The sequence below is a fragment of the Cyclopterus lumpus genome, chromosome 12 (genome assembly GCF_009769545.1).
Source record: "Cyclopterus lumpus isolate fCycLum1 chromosome 12, fCycLum1.pri, whole genome shotgun sequence".
NCBI classification, from domain to species: Eukaryota; Metazoa; Chordata; class Actinopteri; order Perciformes; family Cyclopteridae; genus Cyclopterus; species Cyclopterus lumpus.
Window position 1 is genome coordinate 18,184,854 of NC_046977.1, and position 25,668 is coordinate 18,210,521.

General features: G+C 40.1%; 1 protein-coding gene across 1 annotated transcript in view; it reads right to left on the reverse strand.

The window, feature by feature from the left end:
• Positions 1–775: 775 nt before the first annotated feature.
• The window catches only part of onecut2 (one cut homeobox 2), a 35,879-nt gene continuing 10,986 nt past the window's right edge, over positions 776–25,668 (reverse strand). Inside the window, 2 exon segments of the mRNA XM_034547140.1 lie at positions 776–1,045; positions 1,048–1,067. Coding sequence (XP_034403031.1) covers positions 776–1,045; positions 1,048–1,067 — 290 coding nt within the window.

Below are 25,668 nucleotides of genomic sequence, written 5' to 3' on the forward strand. Positions count from 1 at the left end.
CTTATCCCAAGCATACTGAGCACACTCAACCCAAGCATTTTGTCAAACATCCTTTGGTTTCTTATGACTGAGGAAATGTCCCCTGATACATCTTTGGTTTGGTTAAAACATTTTTTTTAAAGTATCCACAGTCCAACCTCACCCTAAGCTGCGCAAACTGACCTCCCATTGTTTTAAATCAGGATTCAACGACAGCTTTCTGAATGTGACTGCGATCTCTAAAACCAGACTTTGGGACATTAGGTCGAATACAATTTCCAAGAGAATTTTTCATAACGCTTCCATTGGTTTCTTGTTTGGTCGGTTGGCTCCTAGCTTATATATTGCATAATAGAAAACATATATTGTCTTCTAGTCTTTGGTATTTGGGCTAGTGTGTCAGCTTATTGTTCTAAAGGAGTCATCAGCAGTGAAAGTCTTTGATTTAAAAGTTGTTGTTTGTTTCCCCCCCAGTGAGGTTTCTATGTTTTATAGGTGAGTTTACCCTTCGACTTTTGTTATGGATTCACGATGGTTTTGCAAAAAGGCGGTTAGGCTACAAATAAGGCGTCGCAGTGAGCAGCCCCTCTCTCAGTTTGTCACCCTTAGATGAAAGCAGAACGGACAAACAAATAAAAATGTGTAAAAAGTTAGGTTTTTTGCTTCGACCGGACGAAACCTCAACCCGCGCCCCTTGACCCCTCTGTCCCGCCCCGTTTCTCTACCCTGCCCCGCCCCCCTTCCCGCCCGAGACCCATCCACCCCACGCTCCCCTCCCCCTCATTGCCACCTATTATCACGCTTTGGTACAAGTGCTGGACGCCGAGGATTGGGCGCCGGGGCTGCCTCCGTCGTCTGTCCATTTGTCCAGGCTCCGGCGGCGGGCGTTCATGAAGAAGTTGCTGACGGTGGTGAGTTCGAGGCCCAGCTGCTGCGAGATGGTGAGCTGCATCTCCTTGGACGGCCGCTTGTTCTCCTTGAAGATGGCCAGCAGGGTGCGCCGCTGCAGGTCAGTGAAGACCAGCCGCGATTTCTTTGGTGTGTTGTTGCGGTCCCTTCGCTGTGTCCCTGCTCCTTCCGTTTGCATGCTGGTGGGTGGAGGCGGGTTGGAGGGAGGACAGAGGGGAAAGAAGAGAGAGGAGAGCAGAGGAGAGTGGGGTGATGGGAGGAAGAGACAAAACATAAAAGTGTTAATTTTGTTTGTAGTATTTGAACAACAGTTAAATATTGGAGGATATAAAAACACAAACCGATGATCTTGTTGACAGAAGTTCATGTTCCTGTACATCTGATGTCTGAATTTCCCAATGTGTGTTCAAAATCATAAGAATCACGTAGTATAATGCAATGTGAAAGTTTGAGATGTAGTGGTAAAGCTTAATGATGGATGTTTAGTTATTTCACGCTAAATCTGTTTGGTTCATTGCAAATAAACTCTGTTTTTCTTGTTTGGTCCATTTCTTTTTCAATAAGGTGGCAACCCCCGATTCTGCCAAGAGAAGCCAATGCGGAAGTGTCCTAAAACTTGCATTTGCACTCTCTACTGAGAGACTCCTCAGTAGATCCTCTGGATGTAAAAAGGAGTGTCATTGTATAGAAGTCTATGAGAAAATCTTATCTCTTAAATTAATTCCCTCAGTAAACATTGTAAACTTGAGTTTATGTGTCAGGATCTGTAGTGTTGTGTCGTGTTTCCTGTTTTATTTTGAAGTCCTTGTCTCTCGTGTCCTCTGTTTCTCTGTACTTCCTGTCCCTGTGATTGTCTGCCCTGTCCCTGATTGTTTCCTCCTGTGTCTAATCACCTGCACCAGCCCTCTGTATTTAAGTCCTGTTCATGTCATTCCCCCTTGTCGGTTCGTCTTGTCTAGATCGTGGAAGATCTTGTGTGCGTGTTTTGTATCCTGGTTTTTTGAAGCCTGTTTTTGGAATCCTGTTTAGCAATAAAGTTGCTTTTCCATCGTTGACGGCGTTTGGGTCCAGTGTCCTGTTTGCAGCCCCACATAACATTATGGCCTCAATCTCTAGTTTCCAGTCTTCAATACATCGTTAATTTAGTACATTATGGTCTATTTAGAGTAAAAAAGACCATAAAGCACAACATGCTTTTGGGTGGGCTTACTTTGATTGACAGGCGTATAAGCCATCGCTACATAATTCTTCCGCATTTCAAATATGGTCAATTCCATTTATCGATTGCCAAAAAAACAACATGGTGACTGCTGTATTCCGTGGCCACTTCTTATATACAGTCTATGGGCTGGGTGTGAAAGCTTTCAATCCAACTCTGATGTGGACTAAACAAGCAGACGGAGACTGCCTGAAACTGTGGGTCTAACCCCACCTCGAAGCAAACTGGTACAGTTCGGGTGTGGTGTGATTTCGTAGGATAAATACTATGAAGTCTATCAGAAAGAGGGGCGGTCTGGTCCCAGCAGTTAAGGCGCATACCATGAACTCTGTCACATGTTGTTCCCCATTTCTCTTTCCTTGTTCCATCCGGCTGTCCAATAAAGCAGTGGTTCCCAAGTGTTTTTTTTGTTAAGCCCCCCCCAAACAATGTCAAGTCTGCGAATAAAATCCTAAATTTCAATAAAGTGATTCAGAATTTAAATGTGTTGGTCTGCTTCTATTAAACCAACTTTCTTTACTGAATATAACTATAACCGTTTAAGACAAAGTGATGGCTTCTCAATTGATTTTTCTTTTAGACTGTCCTTGCTGTAAACACACACACACAGACACACACAGCTTCTTATCACAGCGTTTTGTTTCTCTGCTGCTCGGTCTGTTTGAGCGTCTTTATAGCCTTCATGAACACTACGCATATCTCCAGGGGCGTCTCTAGACCCCCTGGGGGCCCTAGGCAAGAAGGACCATAATTAAAAAACATAATTCCAAATACAAATTAGCACCAGTTTAGACAGACTAAACTGACAGCAGAATTGATTTGATGCTGGTATCAGTTTTAACATATGACAACAAATGCTTTATTCTGGGAGAAAATATCATTGGCGTTGGCAGCAAAGGACTAACTTATTGTGTGGCTATGCATGTGTTTAGAAGAAAATGGCTGAATTCACTTTACACGGAATCTGCGGAGTGTCTGCTCTCTTATGCGACGCTGTTTCATTGTGTAGCATAATGCTACGTAGCGTTAGCCACCAAAATGCGCCAATCGGTTGACGAAATTCTGCGATATGAATTTTGATATTTGGTAATTCATTTAGTTAGTGTTTGGAGCTTATATATTCTTGTAGCCCAGGTTCTGCTGTTTAATTTGATGGCTATATTTGTTTGTGATCAGTGTTCGTATGAAGCTTATCTGTTGTTAAATGTTTTGATTTGCACCAGGGCTCAAGAGGCTAATGTGCAGTAAACTTATTTGGTGCCTGGTGGATGATGTTTGGGATAAAGTGGCCGGCTGGCTGGCAGCACTACTTGTTCATAATGTAACACACATAGCTTCCACATTCCCACTTGCCACTGTCACGTTTTTTCTTTTCATCCTCTTCTTGTTTTTTTTTTCGTTTCGTGTGCCCAGAGTGATATGTTCGCTTCATTTTTTCATTTTGTTTGTTTGTGTTTGACCGGCACCGCATTAGGGAGATTCCCGACGTGACATTGCAGTGTCTACGGGGGTTTCAAGTTGTGTCGCTGATTATGGAGCGATATCAGCCGTCTGTCGGGGCCCCCTACTAGCAACTAGCCAGTGACAACTCGGAAAGGGCCTGTGGGGGCATTTCCGATGCGTTGTCGTTGCAGCGTCCTAAAGCGGTTTCCATTATTTTGTCATTGACGTCAGCCGTCCCTCGGGGCCCCCTTCAGCTCGGGGTCCTAGGCAGTTGCCTGGTTCCGTTGCGACGCCTCTACATATCTCACCTTTACACATGTTTTTTCATGGCTGGACATATTTTACATCTGTTTTTTTAGAATTCATGTTTACTCCAAACAGGAGTTGTAATACAATTTGTGACTAACAGGTGGTGCTATTGATCTCAGCATATGAAGAGCCACACACACGCTGGGTTTAAATGATATATCTAGTGTTTTTGTGTGTATGTGTGTGTGGATTATCGCATGGTGGGGACCTAAATCAGTTTACAGTCACATAGTGGGGACGTGTCTACCTTTTGGGGACAAAATGCACCTCCCAGTGAAGTAAATCATGAGGGTGAGGACATGGTTACATTTTCTTTGTGTTTAAGGCTAGAATGATAATTAGACAAGTCGTGGTTATTGCTATGGTAGGAGTAAGTCTCCAGGAAATGATAGTAAGTCAATGTAATATCTTCTGAAGTAATGGAAACATGACATGACATGGGTGTGTGTGTGTGTGTGTGTGTGTGTTTGAGTGTGTGCGTGCGTGCGTGCGTCTGTGCGTGCGTAAGATAGACACAGACAGAGATCGAAAGAGACACATCTGCTTAGAATCATCAGACGTAAAATGTCAACAAATTGTGAATGAAAGGCCAAATTGAAATAATACTGTAATATTAATAATATATAGCATCAAAATCGGTCTGGTCTTTTAAATAAACCATATAAAACACACTTCATGTTGATGCACATGTGTTGCCAGTGCCACCTTTTATTTTTGACCTGTTTTGATTAAACCTCTGTCATATCATCTTTTGTAATCTCTCGTTATACCTGAATTTATTTTCGAGCTCTTATTATTGTCATTATTATTATTACTGGATTTAAAAGTGCTGCTCATCTTATTATTCATATTTATATAGATAGGACATATTCTGTAGTGTATATAGAAAGACATCACTATCAACCCAAAACTGATTGATAGTTTTGTTCTTGTTTATTCAAAGCTTAACTAGAAAGGATCTTGGACGTTGGACCTGACTATTTACTGGCTGATCTTTGTGATTACACATCCGACTGTGAGCCAAAGTGTGTTTTCTAGCAACTGAACTGATATTGACTAGTATCGCCACGTCTGTCAACCTCTTTTTCCATCGGAAACCCAAATAATAACTGTGTTAAACTATTATTCAAACAATGAGAACATGAACAGTGTTATGTTCACCACTACATTTCTAATGCTAGTAGTGATACACATGCTATCCCATGATTATCACGGCCATTGTACAACTCTTTAAGCTAGCTGCTAATGTGTTTTTTAGTTTACTATGTTTACTAGTAATAATAGCAATCTGTGCCAAAACAATCCTCCCACTTGGCCTTTATTGGGAAATATTTGTTTTGACATTTTTGTCCGATGAACTCCTTCTGTTCTTAATAGGAAGAAAATCCCATATTCACCTTAATAATATAATATGATAAGGATAATACTATTAGGAAATACTATCAGCAAAAATAAATGATGTTAAAGACTAAAAGAGATTTAAAAACACAAGAAAATAAAAATAAGGTTCAAAGTAGGTGAAAGTATGGAATGGAATGGAATGGTACAACCATGAGACATATTAAATATTCCCAAAAACTTTCTTTTACAAATGTTTTAAGAAGTGATTTTACTACTACTTCTACCACTACTACTACTACTACTACTAATAATAATAATAATAATAATAATAATGATTCAGGTTCAAAATTAATCTAGAATAACACTGTGCTAAATTTTATTGATAAATGAATGTGTTTTTGTGCATATATATACATAACAGAATACACCCAAAATAGTGTCTTCACTTTCAATAGTTGCAGTTCTATAATTAAGGTTTACAGAAAAAAAAATATTCATAAGATTTTTTCTTTTGTGCACTTTTGTAGTGTTTGTTTTGCACCTGGCATTTCCTGACTGGACTTGTGTTGATCATCGTGAAGCTCTGGTAGCTGTGAGTAACTGGAGGTACTTCCACCTGACAGAAAAGAGTATACAGGTTTTTATTTTCAGGATTACTTCCATGCATATTTTGTGCATGCATATGAAACACAACAGTCGACAGTTCTGGGCTGACTGTGGCTGACCTGTTTTAAACTTTGATTGACAAATTTCGTTTCACATTTCCCAGTGGCCGTCGCACAGAAACTGTCAAGTGTGTCTGGTCAGATCCATATAATTATAAAACATTTGCACTTTTATATGTATATTACACAAAAAGCTTCTTTTGGTAAATGAAAAGAAAAATAAACATTGGTAGAAAAAATTACTACCACACCAAAAACAACAACAACTACACCAAAAACATTTTATTTTCAACCAAATTATGGCTGATGAATTTGAAATCATTCACTTGGTAATTTAAGAATTTCCCTCTGGTACGGAAGATCATTAGGCCACATGTGAAAATATCTTTGAGTCCTGAATAGAGATACACAGGTCCAGATACTGATATCAGATATCGGGCCTGTACTGACTCAAATAGTTGGACCAGGTCTGGTATCGGATAGCATTATTTTGAATAAATAACAATTTAGTAAATTCATATCTTTGTATTCATTTTACAACGTTTAACTGCCTGATGTTGCAGTTAGAATTAGCTTTTCCCATGTGTCCCTTCCATACACACGTAACATTGCTGGCTTCATCTGTTTTTATTATTTTTTGTCATTTAACGTGTCTATCACTCAAATGTTCTGGAACTACTTTATTCGGAGATGGCTGCTGTCTATTTAGGATATTTGACTGTGCACAAGTGCAGAATAACAAGACATCAAGTTGGAACTAATTCAAGTTGTATCATTTCAAACATGCAGTTGGCACGAATGAAGATTGAAAATATGGGGAAGCAGTACTGGTCTGATTACAAAAGGTTTGTTTCTGCATTGCTAGTATCCCATATGAGAAAAATCTCCTCAACAAACAAAAATAAATAAATAAATGTTTCACAAAGGTAAAAAAATAAACAGTGAAATATAAATTCACAATTTAAATACTGCAAATAGATGTACAATGTGCAGCTTTCCCTCTGTCTGTCGGTCTCTTTTATGCTTACTGTAGTTCTGCAGCAGTTCACCCCAAAAAAGTGCAGACGCTTCTACGAGCAATTAACCCCCCCCCCCCCCCCCCCCCCCCCCCCCCCCCCACCCCCCCCCCCCCCCCCCCCCCCCCCCCCCCCCACCCCCCCCCCCCCCCCCCCCCCCCCCCCCCCCCCCCCCCCCCCCCCCCCCCCCCCCCCCCCCCCCCCCCCCCCCCCCCCCCCCCCCCCCCTACACACACACACACACACACACGCACACAAACGCAGCGTGCCGGCAATGTGCAAAGAGCACGCTCGAGTGATTCCATCAGGCTTTTTTTTTTTCTTTCTTTCTCCCCCCTTTGGTCGAGGTTACAGTGAGGATCAAATACGCAATTATATTATTCAAAAGGGGATTACCGGTTTGAGGAGGGAGAGAGTAAGGGGGTGGCGGGGGAGTGGCGGCGGCGGCAGCTATTCTTTCAAAGTAAAGGGTTGAGTCAATAGGATCAATAAAGCAGGGTTCCTCTGTCTTTCATCAGCTCTCTCGGTCACGCTCTCTCTCTCTAGACATCAGTGTGTTGCTGATGTCCTGTGAACGAGATCAGCAGAAAATACCAGAATCTCTTCGCCGTCTCTTTTTATTTATTGTCTCGATGTGACTCAGCTGTCACAGCCTCCCTCGTCTCTGTTATTCAACACAATCACAGTGATTCAAACTCCAATCACAGGCGTCATAGTTATTCCCCTAATAGCACATCATCATCATCATCATCAGTATAACCATCTCAACCATATTCCGATTTTCAAATGCTAAACAGGGCTGTCACGATAGCCGACTCACAATTATCTTGTTCAAAAGAATTCATAATGACGATGTTATCGCAATAATATAATAAATACATATTAAATAATTATAAACAATCATTACATTTTTAAATAATATTCAATAATATAATAATAATATTAATAACAACAATTATGTTATTATTATTATTATATTATTATTATCATCTTTAACTATGAAATGAATTATGCTCCATGAGTGGAGGGAAGTGGAGGGAATGTCTGTAATCATAATTTTTATACTAGAGGTCCGATTCTTCAAAACTTTGGCTTCTGTAGTTGAAAGAAGAAAAGGACTTACAGGAAGAAAAAAAAACATGTATTAAAAAATAACATAAATATATGGAATCTATTGTTTTAGTATCTGTATGAAAACAGAGTTTTGTGTTGAGTATTGTGTCTTAAAAAAATGGCAAATGATACTTAGCCATCTTATTTATAAGTGAGAAAAACATTCTAAACAAACTCCTCACCACCCGATCATCTCATGACATGAATATCATGTTCATCACAATCGAATCATCATCTTAGGGAAATACAACAACATTTTGGGAACTTCAGCCTAGTTTAGCATAAAGACTGGAAGGGGGGATTAAGGCAAGCCCGAGCCTGTCCAAACTTCCAGCACATTGAAAGCTCAGCTTGTGCTTTCTTAGGGTGGAACGTGCTGGAACATGCTGGAACGTGCTGGAACTATTCATTGACAAACAACCGCTGTCCCCAGTGACTGTGCACAGCCTTCCTGAAGCCTTCTCGTTACAGTCCGGTAGCCAGGTTGGGTACTATCACGTCTGAAGAGAAACCTGTGCTCACCAACTACACCTGGCAACTTCTGCTGTAGCTGGAGATGCTACTGCAGACTAACTAGCTTACTACATACAATGAAGGCTAATGTTATTTCCAAGGGTTAGGGTTCCATAAAGCATTTTAACAGCAAACTACATTAGTTTGTTGGGTTGCAGGTTATGTAAAAGGAGCTCCATTCACGAAGAGCACATTCACTTGTGTAGTATTTCCTTGCCTTGAGGATACTTGTCTTGGAAAATATTAAGTCAGAGGATACATGTAGCTTATCATGCAGCTATAAAGCAAGGAATCCCTGTATGTGTGCGTATGTGTCCTTTGCATATCTCGAGCGCAGTTCATCCAATCTGCTTGACACTGCAGGTGTGTTGCTGTGGACCCACGGATGTGCTGTGAAAAAGGGGCAATTTGGAAGCAAGACACTCTCAATATTAATAAAGTTTGAATAAACAAACATTAGCGCTCTGTACAGCAACGGGGGCGGTGCTTCAGAGCTTAGTGTCGTCCACAGCAGGCTCATTCATTGTCTGCAGTTCCCTTTTGCTTCTGGATGTAAGAAAGTGAAAACCATAGTTATGGCAAGTAGTCTCCACAACACTGCAAGCAGGGCTTCCAGGGTCCAAGCAATTGGCGTGCTCTGAACAGTCACAGACTCCGATCAGCCATTTGTTCGGAATCAAGCAATCTATCAACATATTGATATGGACATGGCCGTTTCCAAAGCCCCAAACAGGACACTGCACTAGTACTTATAACACTAGGACTGACTAGCTCTACACTGACCAGCAGGTCCTCAGGTTTGCAATAAAAGTCTGATGGCGTGGAGTCTATGAGAAAATGACTCAACTTCTCACTTGATTTATAACCTCAGTCAATATTGTGAAGTTTGGGGTAAAATAGAACATATATGCCTTTGGACGGGAGTACCGTGATGGACTGGTCGCTGCTGCTACCAGAAGCGTATACGGCGTCTCTACATCACTTCTCCGCATTCTAAATATGGTATTAAAAAATGAACTGCATCCATTTGCATCTATTGAGACTTCCATTTTAAAAACACAATCCACTGTGAACACCCAACGCTGACCAAAGGGTCAAGCCTTTTCCAATATGGCGGCTGAGAGGCATTATTCCACCTTAAAACCTTTTGTCTATTCACTTGAATAGGGTTGAGTCAAGTGCTGAGCCACAAGAGCTGGTAAAACACTCACAGCAATTACACAAGTGTATTATACTGAGGTTTTCAAGTCAAGGGCAGCTAAACATCAATAGAAACATCAAGGTGATGCAGCCATTTCAAGTGAATACGTAAAACACAGAGAGAACAAACGGAGTAGAGAGGTTAGGCAGGGAAATTAGAAATGGAGAGAAAAAGATGGATAGCAGCAGAGAATCGAGATAAGAAAGCAATGATGAGAATGTAAGTTTAACTTTTGTATGGACTCCCTCACTATCACATTACTTGGTGATTATAGTTTATTGATAGTTGATAGGGGCCATGGACCACCCTTTAATTAAATAGATTTAAGTGTGTCCCTCAGGGCTCTATCTTGGGCCCAATTCTTCTAATTCCATAGCTACTCAGACGATACCCAGCTGTATATCTGTGTATGTCCAAATAATTCATGTCAACAACTTGATTGCATTAATTTGTGAGATAATGGATGGATTTCTGACAGCTAAAAGATAAAGAATATAATCAATAAATATGATTAAATTAATCCTTTTTTTATTGTAAATATGTTGTTTACTTAGTTAGAACATTTACTTTTATGTAAAGCCTTTAGTGTTGCATTTAATTCATGAGGCGTGATGAAGAACTCAAGTATATTAAAAGTAAAAGTTTAAAGAGGGGACGTGAGTGAGCCAGCAAGCTTTGGTTTCATTTTACAGGGAGGGAAAGGAGAAAGAGAAGCTCGACAGAGTCATTAGAGACTGTTTTCATCCTCACCGCAAAGATAGATCATCGCCTGGCAGCTGTACCATGACAGCCTCAGTCTCCACAGCGCCATGTATGCCCGTATGCAATGGAAATTGAGGAGCTCCTCACAAAAACAAGTGACAGTCTGTTGACCTAAATATAGACACGTTTTTGGGAATCCACACGCCACACTTTGACTTTCTAGCGAACCACCACGACACGTAGAAAATCCAGCTATTGTTGTTCCGCCTCTTTTTTTCTCTGAAATGTTAACCTGCATTCAACTGAAGCCTGTTGAAACACAATCCCCAAATGAAGGCAGAATCTATTTATAGACATTAATACCTAATAAGTATTTAATTATATACTAGCTACACAGGATCATGGAAATAAACTTGCACTTGTTTGTAAGTTTATTTCTTTGAAAAATGATGTGAAGCTATCATTCTGCACCGTTTCTTTATTTTTTCCTTTATATATGTGGCGAAGGACCACGATCACATGATATGGAGCAGAAACAATACATACAATAATAACAAAACGACGGCACACGGCATGGATAAAGTAGAACAAATGCTACTAGATGGGAGTTTAATTAATATGTATAGCTGACAAATAGCTGTCACCAAGTCACTCACATTCAAACCTGACCTGATCATCAAATCATAGAGTCTGACAAACTAACTATGCACTCTGAGCTAACATCCTTCTAGATGTTGGACATTTTTCCTCATTTAGCATTTTGATGGCCAGACGCAGACAGAAGTAAAAGAGAGAGATGGAGATGAAGAGGAAGAGACTGAGAAGAAACGAGAGATTAAAAGGAGAGAGAGAGAGCGAGAGGATCAATATAGCTGAATATAAACCTAGATGTCTGTCAGGGGGCTGTACAGACTCAGACAGACAGACTTCATTCTGGAAGAGAACAAATAATTTATGGCACAAAGAGCCGCCATCAGCTGGAGAGCTCTGTCTCTCTCTTTATACAGCGTCTCTTATGCCTCTTTGTGTGTCATTTAGTATTGTCTTGCTGTCTGGCCAATTACTATTTCAGCCATCGCAATCTTTTCCCCCCTTGCCTTCTTCGTCTCGGTCCTCAATCTTTTTTGTCTTGCCCGTTGTTGTTATTACTCTCATCTGTAATGTATCTTTTGCATCTTCCTTGTTTTCTCTTTCATCGCCCCCCTCTCGTCTCCATTATCCCTCTTTAACTCTCTTCCCCATCGTCTTTCCCGTCGTCCTCCCCAAACTCTTTCTTTTCTGATGCTTTCCTTTTCTTCCTTCCTGTCTCCTTGACTCCGTGTCTCCTTCATATTCCCGCCCCTCCTACCTTTCCGTCTTTCCCTTACCTCCCTCGTTCTTCTTTCTCCACGTCTCTCCCCTTCCTTCTCTCTCTATCTTTTTTTCTTTTTTTTATTGCACCATTACCACTTAAGCCTTGGTATCCATTACGCAGAGGGCATATAAGTGCAGGGTAAGTAGTAAAGTCGCCCTTCAACGTACACTTCGCTGCTTGTGTGTGGCGCCACATTTCGACACTCGGTCATGTGCCAGCAGAGCTGAGCGAGGTTTTGATGAAATCATTAATCAGCTGTGACGTGATTACAGCTGTGCGACAGCGACTGTGTGATGTCGTTGTGATGTCACCGCTGACTTTTCCCACCCCTTAAATAATCATGACTTAATTGTTAATTGTCATTTATTTCTACCTTGAGCCTCAGGCTTCGAACAGGGGTTTTAACAATCGATCACATGGCTTTCACAGCATGATCAGGGATGGTCAGCAGCTCCCCAGGAGTTAAATTTACAAATTGTGCTACAAAATAGGAATTCAGGGTTTGCTATATTACAAATTCAGAACATATCTATAAATGAGGAATTGCCTCAGCGCGGCTCTCAGCGGTGCTGATAACGGCAACAGTTCTGACATTGTTATCACCACTAACTGCCTTTACATACTAGTCAATATTTGTTTCCTGCTATGTTAATGATCCGAATATTATATGGTCAACTGTTAATTGATTTAAGCCACTGATTTGAAAAGGTGAAAACCAAACCCTTTAAAAGTTCCTAAATCCCTTAATCAACAAATTACTTTAAATTGACTTTAACTCAATCTACATATTAATAGGTGTACCCCATGTTTGGTATATTAACTGATACATTAGTAGATTGTATTATATTTAGGCATTTTAATAAGCTTTCTGCATGGATTAACACATGTTCATATAAGGAAAATAAACCCTAAATATTTATATTACAATACACTTTGCAAATTCAGTTGTTCATCAGCAAATTTAATCATTGGGTAAACTAAAGGATAACAACATATTATGATGGGTTTTAATAGATCATCTGCAGTGGAGGTTTGAAATGGGTAACATTTGTGATGCCATTCTTTTGGACAACAGGATGTTGGGTGAGACAATAATCAGCAAGTAAATCAAATGTTGATTTAATATCAGCCATTTTAAGCCTTTTGTGCAGGAAAAATCATGTTCTCAGTAGCTAAAAGAGCCAAATGACAATCTGGATGCGAGGATGGGGACCAGTAGGACCATCACAAGAACAACCAAGAGCACAGTAATTCCCTCTAAAGAAATCCATGTTCTCAAGAAACCTTGTGTGAGGCATCACAGATCCTAATTTGAGTCATTATTGAGTCCTCATTCCTCAACTACGGCGAAAGTTATACTTCCAAGCTTTACACGATTCCACTATCAATGTCTAAAAACATTCACACATCACCATATAATAGTAGGTCAGTTAGTCGAAACAACCACTTTATTGCATAGTTACAATCATAACCAAAGACAATATTTAGCACCAATATTTAACACCAGAGCTTTCGGTTGAAGGGGAGACGTTTACAATGGAGCTGGTGAGTGACTCAGTTACCATTACTGAGACGAATGATGGCCAAAACTATGACCACATGGATGTGAAAAACAATACCCTTCCTAGTCGTAGGAATATTGCAGTACATTACAGTGTTCAGACTTGAGATGCTTAACCTTGACATGGCAGCCTGGCACACACACTCGAGGATTCATATCTCAGCACTTACACTCGCACACAGAGATGTATAGAGAGTAGAGACACAGCATCGTAGCAATCAGCACTCCACTATAAGTTAGTGGGTGTGTGGGTGGTGTGTGTGTGTGTGTGTGTGTGGTTGAGCTTAATGCACCACCCCGATGCCTCCGTGTTTAGACGATAACCGGAAATGGAACAACAGACGAAAGACACTCTGTCTCTGGTTCCCTCACTCACACACCACACACACACACACACACACACACACACACACACACACACCACACACACACACACACACACACACACACACACACACACACACACACACACACACACACACACACACACACACACACACACACACACACACACACACACACAAACCGAATAACAGAGCATAAATTAATCTGAAAGAATCCTTTAATAAAGCATTGTGTTGTATGTCTATCAGCTGAGAAATAAAGCAGGATTAATGTCTATCTTCCTATTGATTTGTTTTAGTTTTTTCTAATTAACCAATGAAATGTTTACCCTCTGAAATGTTACAAAACAGTGGCAAATTCCTGTCGCCTCTTTTTCTAGAGGCCAAAGTTACACCTGACTTGACATTTTAGTTTTTTAGTGTAACGTCTCAACAACTATTGGACGGATTACAATAATATTCATTCATGTTCCCCTAAGCCAGGACAAATTCTTGTGACAAAATAATGGCATTCCCATCAACCTCAGATGTACTTTGTCTTTAGAGTCGATTAGCAGAGCTTAAAAAGGGGATTTGCTATTTTTTAGAATATATATATGCCCATGGTTTGGTGTCTAAGTGACTAACAGGGTTACCAATTTCTGAAATTGGTCCAGTATTGAGGGAGAATGCTAAAGACGGATACCCGCTAAAAGGGGTTCCAGGCAAACCCTCTGTGTCTGACCAAGTGTCACTCAAGGAGAAGTCTCGTTCGGAAATTGAGCTGTTACATTGAACATATGTATTTAGGATAACTATGCTTTCTGTAGGCCAACACTACAAACTCACCGACACCCCTCTCTCCAACTCTCACTCCCGTTTCCTCCATTATCTTCTGGCAACAAGTCACCTTTCGCAGTTTTCTGAACAAGACTTCTCCTTGTCCGATACTTGGTTTAACACAATAGCAAACAGACCAGATCAAGTCAAAGGTCCAGTAACAGGTTTTGCTTATCTGTAGGGTTCTTTCCATAATGTTGTCAGACACTTATAATAACAATCTGAGTCTGTCGGTGGCACGAACGTACATTGACAAAGTGGAATTGCCACAAGCGATTGCCCTGTAACTCCCTCCTGGCAGGTCTACCTGCTAATGCCATTCGACCGCTAAAGCTCATCCAGAATGCAGCTGCTCGACCGGTCTTCAACCTCCCGAAATTTACCCACACTACTCCGCTCCTCCGCAACCTTCACTGGTTACCGGTGGCCGCCCGATTCTTGTTGTTCTGAGTTTGGACTCATGGTTTAATGCACTTATTGTAAGTCGCTTTGGATAAAAGTGTCAGATAAATGACATGTAATGTAATGTAATTTCATTGTGAGTATGTTAGCACTGTTCCTAACCCCAGCCTCGCTGAGCCACTACTATGACTGGCTGGCTCGTATTCGTTTTACCTTAAGAGATGTGGGAGATTAATTGATTATCACAATGACAGTAATCTTTGTTGATTGCTTAATCAGCCACTGTTTCTTTAAAAGGGAATGTCCGGTGTCCTGTGTCTTTCTTCTTGCCTCTGTGCCATAGAGCTCCATTGTTGTCCAAAAACTAACAATGAGCCACACTTTCTTTCATCACCATGAACACAAACACTGTAGTTTATTTTGACTCACACATACGCTGTCTTGCTGACACAAATATTCCCCAGCGCGCCGGATGTGCATTAATCCGCTGATGAAAATAGTCCCCAACAAACACACTATATTATTTGTTTGAACGACGCCTGATTAAAAACTACGGTGATGAGCTGTTTTGGAAAATTACTGAACTATGCATCTGTGAGCAAAATGGAGCAAATGGAAGTCAAAAGTATTGAAAGACGGACTCGTTGGTTTTGGTCTTGTTTACAATAAAAGAAAAGGAAAATTACACCAGCCTTCGTTAAACCCAGGGGTTAAACCATTCTAGGGCTGCAACTAACGATTATTTTAATAATCGATTAATCTATCGATTATTTGTTCGATTAATCGATGAATCGGATAAAAAAACAAAAAAACATTCATTTCCAACCCTTTATTCAGAAAATGCACAGGTAACAGGTACCGTAAATTCCGGACTATAAAGCGCACCTATCTATAGGCCGCACCTGCTAAGTTTTTTAAGAAATTGTACGCACTATAAACCGCAGGAAAAGGGGGCGTGGCTTGTCTCGGTAAAAACAGTTATTTCCGCCGTTCACCACGGAATAAATAACCTCTAGTTCTGCTTTATACTTGTTGTGGACATCCCATAAATGTCGGAACATCTAACGCCCTGGTGTTTGGGTTCATAACATTTTATACTCAAACATCTCTGCGTCTTATTGGGTGCCGTAATAATCACGCGACACAACGAATCGATAATGCAATTCGTTGCCAACTATTTTAATAATCGATTTTAATCGATTCGTTGTTGCAGCCCTAAACCATTCAATGATTAATGTCACAAAAGATAGTGGATGGTGAGTTAATTATTCTCTCCTCATGCAAACTTAGTTGAAATATGAAGGGTTTAAAGTATAATTTTAAGGGTTTCTGGTTTACCAACTTGTGTACATCCTGCACTACATCACAAATACAGACAAATACATAAATCTGTTTCTATGACTGATTATTCTAAGGAACAAAGGCTGAGAGAGCGAGTGAGTATTCAGTGTGTGTGTGTGTTTGTGTGTGTCTGTGTGTCCAGAGAGATGGTTTATCAGTGTATAATCTGAATGTCCACACAGTCTGTGGTGACATCACCGGACAACGGTCTCGCTGACCGCTTACACCCACCCACACCAACCCACACACACACACACACACACATTGTAATGTATCTCCAGTTGTTTAGCAGGAGAAACGGGTTGACCAATCTCGGCCCCCGGTGGCTCAGTGATGTCATGGAGCTGATGAGGAAATGGCCTCAGAGGAGTTTGATGTCATCCACCTCTCTCTCTGTCTTCTTCTCTCATTTCCCTTTTTGTCTCAATCAGCTCTATTTATGTTCACCATTCAGCAATTTGTAAGGTGGCTAAACAAACAGATTTATATAATAATTTTAAAAAACAGCAATGCTAATAACATTAAATGAAATCAATTTGTGAGTTATGAAGATGTGTTCTTGCTCTTATTTGCATTGTTAATTGATACAAATGATTTGATCTTTCTCCCCATCTTGATGACGTCGATGGGATTAATGTATGAACTGGTCTGGAAGGAGGCCTTGATCAAGCTCCCAGAGTGGCGGCGTCTGACCTTTGTGGCTTGTGACCTCTAAAATTCAACGTCATGTGGACTTTCACCTTGAGCGTCTATAGGATTTGTGTGTGATATTTCCATTTCCTCATGTAACATGCTATTATTTCACTTATATATTAATAGTGTTCAATACATCCACATACAGCAGTAACATACACAAAATAATGCTTTGTAATCATCATAAAAAGTTGGCAGATGAATCATATACTTTTCATAACTGTCCCGTACGCAGTCCGATTTGAGTCTAAGACCCCTCCTTTTAATCATGTGAGCCTATGGGAGCAGTCTAAAGCCATCCAAGTGAGACTGACAGCACTTTTAGCCACACAAATTGAGTACCAAGTTTTGTGACCCGTAGTATTAGATATGCCAACCTAGCATGCTGACTGACTGTAAGTCGAAACTGCCCCAGGGAAAGGTCACGGGGTGCCACATGAAGCTGGGGGTCATGTAGAGACCAAGATGACCATGAACACATGAACACAACAACGTGACCACATGAACTAAAATTGGCAATAACTTTTTTTGTAACTTTTTGTTCTTTTCTTTGGCGATTAACATGGATCACACGACTACTTGTATGTGAAAGAGGCTGCTCATAGTGACAAACCCAGTGAACCCCTACATTTTACGCATGTATGTAATCCGCCAGAATTCAGAGTAGAAGAAGTTTGTAGAAGAGTTTGCAAACCGGAAACAAGAAGGTAGCCTTCTATGACAAATGACAGGAAGAGTCTTCAGGATTTTTTTTTTTAAATTGGAAACATTTCAATTGTTCTTTGATGTTAGCGAGTGTTGGCCATATTTCATGCTGTTCAGGGACGAAGAAAGTGCAGCCACTCTTTTTCCATGAAGGCAAAAACCACCTCAAGTGCACGTAAAGACTTTGTTTGCGCAATTGAAGAGGTTTTGCATAATTTTGCCGTTTCCATAAAGCGTTTTGAAAGTGATACTTCTAAATGCACATAAATATGCGAATGGAAACTAGTGTTGAGCTAGTGTTGTGTTCACTGTTCGCAAGTTGTTGCTGTTTTTCTTTATTGTGGACGGTTATAATAAAGCACAGTGTGATTTCAGATCCAGCCAATGACTTCATGGCAACATTATGCTTACTAATTTAATTAAACAAAGCATTATTGAAAATATAGTGCAAAACTCCAATGGAATTGCCCCAAATAAAAATAAAAAGGGAAATCCCAGCAAAGAAATGTAAATGGGTTAAAATTAATAAAAGCATAAAAAAGTTCATTATGTGTAGAGCGAAAGTCTCTGGAGAGAAAGTTTCAAAACTTCTTCAGGGAAAACATTCACTGACCTTTAACCTGCTTTATGTTGACAGTGAGGATAAGTCAGAGGAAAGCTCTTTTTGTAAAACACACACACACATGCACACACACACACACACACACACACAGAGAGAGACTAATAGATGATGAGTTAACTGGCCTCTCAGTACCTTTTCTTATCAGTGATGTTTTTTTGGCAGCCTGAAGTCATCGCCAATCAGTCTCACAGGACACAGCACCAGAGAACAAACACAGGTAGAAAGATAATATTCTCTGATCAATAGATTGTAATGTAATCTGCGATTGTTCAAAAGGAGGTAGGGCACGCTATAAACAGACATCCTGGCTGTGTTTGTCTCCAAAACGATCGGTGGCCAACGATACAAGTTGACCCGGTTTCCTGCTCTGAGAGACAAAAAACTGCTCAGAGATGACCCTGGTGTGTTTTCTTTTTCTTACTCTTTCTTCATATCTAGTTTTATTGCTTAGTTGTTTTTTATATTGTATTATTTCCCTTATGTTTATAGTTTATTAAGTGGTTTTAATTGTTTCGGCTCCCTTCGCTGTGAGTAATTATTCCCATCTTCAGCTTTTTCTCCGACATATTTCCGCCCACTCAGTCCAACCAAACCTGTCCCCATTAAAGGCCGCAATATCTATAATTGGATGCCATCCATCCAATATGAAGCATAATCCAATAACAGACCGATTCCGCTTAATGAATCCAGTTAGGTGGCACAATCGAATAGAGGAGGATTCCCTTCAAACCCATTCATCTGACACACATCAAACTGGCTGCTTTTAATGCTTTTACTAGCAAATCTGCAGCAGGTGAGCTGGAGGGGAAAAAATAATGACAATCTGACCATCAGACCTTCATGTTTTGGTTTAGACAAACGACAAGACAACAGGTCAACACAATAACATCGAAGCATGGCGGTGAGGTGAAGAAACCCAAATATCATCCAAAGACTGTTGGAACAAAAACATGAATTCTATAAAACGTCGAAAACTTGTGAATTTGAATTCCTATGTAGGGAGGAAGCTGTCATATTGGCTATATTACAAATATGCCATTCACTGCACTGCTAGATGCAGCATGATCAGCAAACGGTTATGGGACAGGAGATGAGGTACGGAAGAAATTGAGTCATGAGCATTTTCATTTTAATAGCAACCCAAATCATTTATATTCAAATTTAAATACCAATGAATTCGTAAATATTTCTACTCCGAAAACCACGTATTCATTTGTCCTCGATTCACCGCTTTGAAATAAAAAAATAGAATTTCAAAAGCTGAATGCTTCTTTTTTATTCGGATGCACAAATTCAAGATTCTAAATTTCAAAATAAATAGATTCAGATTGCTTAAATTTGAATGGTCAGACCCAAAAGTTCAGGTTGAAAAACGTGTCACACAGCTACCCGGATAGGCAATCCGGCCTGAATGCAATCGAAGCAACTTTGGAGGGAATTGAGAACAAATAAACTAGATAAGGATAAATATATGGTTTTCAAATGCTGTGAATTCATTGGGGTTTGAATTACAATATAAAGTATTCAGTGGCCGTTAAAATCTGTACATTTGCTTCCAGCTAATTTGATTCCAGAGCTGTGCACACTGTCGTACGGCCGTGCACCTCAATAATTGATTGGTACGGTGGCCCTGGAAGCCCAAAACTGAAAAAACACAAACAGATGAACGGAACAACAACGGAAAAAAACAACGACATTCCCAAGAGAATAGGGAAATCCATGTTGACTTTAGGAAGAAACCTGCAACCCCCAATCGTACCCTAAACCGTGCCAGGAAACAGTATCCATATGTACATGTGCCAACAATGTAGAGATTCATTTGCATATAGTATTTAAATGTATTTGCATATAATATTGCAAGTGGCGATGTTATTATTATTATGAGCCATTCAGATACTCTCTGTTGTCTAATGTCAGCTCTCCCCACTTCCCCCCTCCGCTCCCCCCACACACCCATCTCTTCCAGGAACTGGTCTGGATCAGGTTCCTGCAGATCAATGGAGATCTGGCTCCGCACCGTTTACGTTATCGTTGCCAGTATTAATGCTCTTTTAATCTGCTCGGGATTACAGCCATCGATCCACATCATCCATCCCCATGCACAGCGGAGCCCAAAACTGCCGTTTTCACACACACACACACGCACACACACACAAACACACACACACGCACACAAACACACACACACATTTCAGAAAAAAAAACACTGACACACGAACAGAGAGAGAAACAGAAATAACAGAAAACAACCACACGAGCAGAGAAGCGGAGCAACAAGGACAACAAACAGAATGTGTGTCCACTTCCTGTTTGTGTTCGGTCTCTGTATCTGAGTATTGATCGGCTATAGATAAACATCAACACATTTACATACAGAGGACTGTCAGCCGGAGCAGCAGACAGACAAATCAGACTATAGACAAAAGTGAGAAATATTTATATGTTGTTCGTTATGTCATTTTTTATTATTTTACTATTATGAATTTGTTTTTCTTTTAACAACAATGACAGTAACAACAGCATTGATAATACTACTAATAATAATAAATAGATTTGTAATATCTACCACTGAGTGCGGACACATTTTGCGGTCACAATCTTTAAAGTACATAATTCTTTAAATGAAATGAAGTGTTAATTTGTTTATTTTCCTATTATAATATATATATTTTTAAATGTATATTGAGTCATCGTTGTTAATAAATATAATATGAATTTAAAAAAAATTATATATATTTATTTTCCCTTTGGAAAGGGTGTTAATATTAATATAAATAATAATTGACTTTATTATTATTATTTATTTTATTATTATTATTATAGATTAAAATGTATAGCAGATATGTTTTGTTATTATTTATTAAGCAGTAACCATTAAAGTAATAACCATCATAATCCCGACAATATAATTAAAATTATAATTATGTTATTTGTTTGTTTGTCATACACAGAGGGAAATACAGGATTTTGGTGAAGCACAAGGTCATAGCAGAGCTTGCGTTTATTGCCCTCTTCTTTTAAAAACACTGTTTGTCTTTCGCCGTAAACCCTGCCATGCTGCCTGACGGCTCCGTCCCGCCTGTCGTCATTCATTACGCCTCCGGACAGAGTTATTTCAGCAGGGCTGCGACACCAATACTAATGAAACCCGAGGGAGGGAGGCACAACGACAGGAAGGAAACCAACAGAGCAAAGATAGAGTGAGAGAATTCAAAAAGAGGAAGATATTTTATTTTTTTGCTGAGAAAGAAAGAAAAAAACAGCAACAGGGAAGAATGAAAAGGGTTCAGTTGGCTCAGTCTGTTGAAAAGGTGCTCTAACATTCCTCACGCGAACAATAAATTAATCCGACGTAATATTTGAGACAAATTTTAAAAACAGTGATCAGCCTCTGGTCTACACATTGCTTCTAAACCCAGAACGACCCAAACAAGCCAGCTCTGGACTTTCTTGCGCACCTCCATTCTAGTTTACGTCTGACCTAAATTTGCCACGAGTCCCCAATATTGATTGGACCCGAGACTCTGACACCACGGGTAAAATATATAGTGGATCGTTGAACATGTTGTATTTACAGGATGCCTTGAAACGCATCATCGTCAAATCAAGTATGGCCCAGGAAACAGTATCCTACACATATGTACATTATTGGATCCCCAGACAAATGCAAATTTTTTGTTTTGTTGGAGTATTTTTTGATAAAAGCTACAGTGCCCAGCTGTTTTCAGCGAATGAATTGAGATAAGATAATGCCATTGTGGGCTTCAACTTTTAAACAGATAGCCTTGAGGAGTAGAGTTTCAGAAATATGGGTGTTTTGAATGGTATGTGCGTGTGAGTGTGTGTGATTGTGCGACGAGCTCCAAGTCCATGTGTCACATTTGATTTGACCGGTGTAATAAAGCGGCGACAGGACCATTTTCTTCTCTGAACCCCGAGCTGCTCAGTTCGCTGGGTCGCCGTGATTGGTGTGGACAGACTTAACAAAAAAATCACTACGCTATTCCTCTTATTTTCTTATTTGGCACTGCAACGAAGGTTTGTAAAGAGGCTGAACGCACAACGCTGATGTCTCGAGTTTACAGATTCAAGCTTGGAGCTTTCCTCCCGGTATTCACCTGCGATCTGCATACGTTAGCTAGATAATGACATCTGATCTCAGGCCTTCGCATTTACAACTGGTATACGTAAGTGCTCTTGATTCTGCCTGCCTGGAGATCAGAGCTCAATATGCTAATTTCAGGGACAATAAATAGTCTGCTCTTGAGGGACTACTACAAGTTGCAAGGCAAGGGTCATGTGACTGACAGAGACAGCCTTAGGCTTTAATACGCTACTTTTACTGGGACTTACTAACATTGCTAATGTTTCATTTACTGTAAAAAAAAAAGAAGAAAAAAAAAAAAAAGGCAGTTAGAGCCAGAGAAGAAGCTCGCTAGCATTAGTGCTAGCTCAGTTACCCTAATCTGCATGTGGTAGAATTCCCTTGAGTCTCCCAGAGCAATGCTGCTACGTCCTACTTTTCTTATTTTTCTTTGTGAGGTGATGTTAGGTGACCAAACTGGAGAGATGTAATTCTTCACCAGGGGTGCTCATCTTTGTAATGTAAGACCCACTTCTGTTTGTTCAAAAAGTAAAAATTCCCAAATAAATAAACAAGAAAACAAAAAACCCAACCTGGCAAAAGAAAAAAAGGTGAAAAAAAAGACTGGGCTGTAAATATGTGTTATGCTACATTCAGCTGTATAAAACCAAAAGAAACCCGAACTCTCACCAATCTCTGCCTGCCATTATGAATTCAAATGTAATGTATTCCGTGTCATATTTCCCCACCACATGCTTTAGGGCTTTTACTGTTGCAGGATAATCTCCCATATCACATTTCTGTTCAACAGATCCATTTTGTGTCACTGGGAACTTTAGCTAGCAAACTGACAAAAGACATTTGTCACCTGATGATGTCATATTCAAACGTAACTAGTCATTGAGCTCATGCACAGTAATCTAATGACCTTCATCCATGTGACGTCTTGAGCACATTTAGATATAAAAATAACTTTGTATAGTGCCAAAATACATTTAATTTGAATTTAATAAAACCATTTGGCAACACTTCTGCACTCTGAGGCCCACCAGTGGGCAGCTGATTGCTGATTGGCTGATTGCAATCTGATCGCAAATACAAATATGAATAAATAATAAATTCTGAGTGCATCTACTAGCAACAGGATATTTGTGTGTCTGGTAAAATTCCTTTTTTCAAACTCCACAGCCCCAGATTTATTTTATTTTCAAACTTCCTCAGCCCCAAACAAAGGTTTTTACAACTTTTCTGTTTTCCGCAGTCGTACTCCACAACACCTGTAAACACACTTCATCATGTCTCGGTTTCCGCCTCCAGCACCACTATTGACAGGAGGGGACAGAAATAACCAGGTCTGTCAAATCTTCTCACGCTGACACACAAACAAACATCAAAAGTCTCCTCTCAGCAGCCTGAAATCCACTAATACAGATCAATAGCAGCCTGTAAATATGCAGGAGGTCAGAACAAAAACCCTGAAAACCGACGCAAACTTTATTCCCAGTCTGAAACCGTAAAGCCCAACACACACAGACACACACACAAACACAAGCAGTAACTGCTGGTAATCTGTGTCATAAAGCAGGGCCGGCTCATAAATAATGCACTGTGTCTGCCTGCAGCAGGATGCGTGAAATGGAAAATATTTAGGTTAAGTCATTCCGATTTTCAGCACAATTTGACTCTAAGTGGACTCTCCTCTTTCTGTTCGGTCACATAAAAGACATTATAGGATACGTCTGAAAATATTTTTCCGGCAATGAATTGAGCATTCATTTAGCATTGTATGTATATCCAAAGCCTGCTATAGCTTATTATCTGTGCCATACAACTGCAATGTTGTCCAAAAGTTATTAAAAACATGTTCCTTCATCACCACAAAAAGCCGGCTTTTTGTAGTAAGTGTTGCTTTCCGTTGACAGCAACTTAACAGTGGGAATTGAACACAAGAGCAGAGGCAGCAGCAGTAAATTCAAACAAAAAACAAATAAAAAACTACTTGGTTATGTTCGTGTGACAAAACTACTTGGTTAAGTTACCGTAACAAAACTACTTGGTTAAGTTAACGTAACAAAACTACCTGGTTATGTCAGGGAAACAACACTACTTGGTTAGGTTAAGGTGACATAACTATTTGGTTATGTTTACTAAAAAACATCATGGTTTGGCTTACAATGACTACGACATTGAACCAAACAAAACAAAAGGTTTACAAAGGTAGGAAACAAAAGTTCTTGGTTCAGAGAGGACACCAACAGCGGTCTCCTGAGTGAGAGCCCTGTGTCTTTTAACCCGTCCACCACCCCGGCCTTGTCCCTTCGTGGACTTCCGGACTTATTATAAACACATTTTTCAAACGTCAAAAGCAAACATAAACCACAACAAAAAAGGTTTCTATCAAATTCACAATGCAGTTTGTACGTAATGTTTCGGAGACAGGGTTAGGGTATGCACATTATACTGAATTACCATGTAAACTATTAAAGCACTTCCCCCTATGTTTTCTCGTTTGTGCTGACCATGGATCCTAGTTGTACTCCAGCTTTTATATGAGCTATTCTATTCTAACACTGATTTGAGCATCGATGTCTTTTCATCCATAATTCACTCAGAGTCACAGGCAGTCAGCATCCTCCAACCAACCAATGGACTCCTCCTCTCTTTCTCTCTCTCTCTCCCCTTCCCTCCCTCCATTTTGCCTGGTTAACCCGGCTGTGAGGTGAAGAAGAAGTGAAGTGAGCAGACCGAGGCGGGTCATGCCGAGATTCCCATCAATAATTCATCGGGCCGCTGCTGCCTCTGCTCTTGTGTTCAATTCCCCCGACGATAACATAATACCTTCCCCCAAAAGAGAGAGAGCAAGATAGAGAGACAGGTCCAAGGGAGGAGAGATAGAAAAAGATTATAAATGAAGAGGGAGAGGGGAAGGAGGCAAGGAGGAAAAGGTCTACAGAGACATTGAGGAGACGGACACATTTGTGTTTCTTTTATCATAGAATACGTTTGGTAATATGCAAGAAAATAAATTGTCTTTTTCTTTAAAATTCTGAATTCTGACACTCACATTGTAAACTTTGTTGGTGCAAAAACCTTCTTTGGCAATACTAACATATAGACAGTTTGTGTTTAAATGGAAAACATAAAAATGTTGAAAGGAAGCGCAAAACAATGTAAGGCCGAAATCACCCAAACATTACTCCAATATGTGATAGTGCTGAAGGTGTCATTAATCAGTTTGGAAGCTCGGTGCAGCGACTGTATTGCTTTACCCTACCAATCAGTAGTGGAGGACGGATTTGTCCCACCATTGACAATTGAAGTGGACACAGAAGC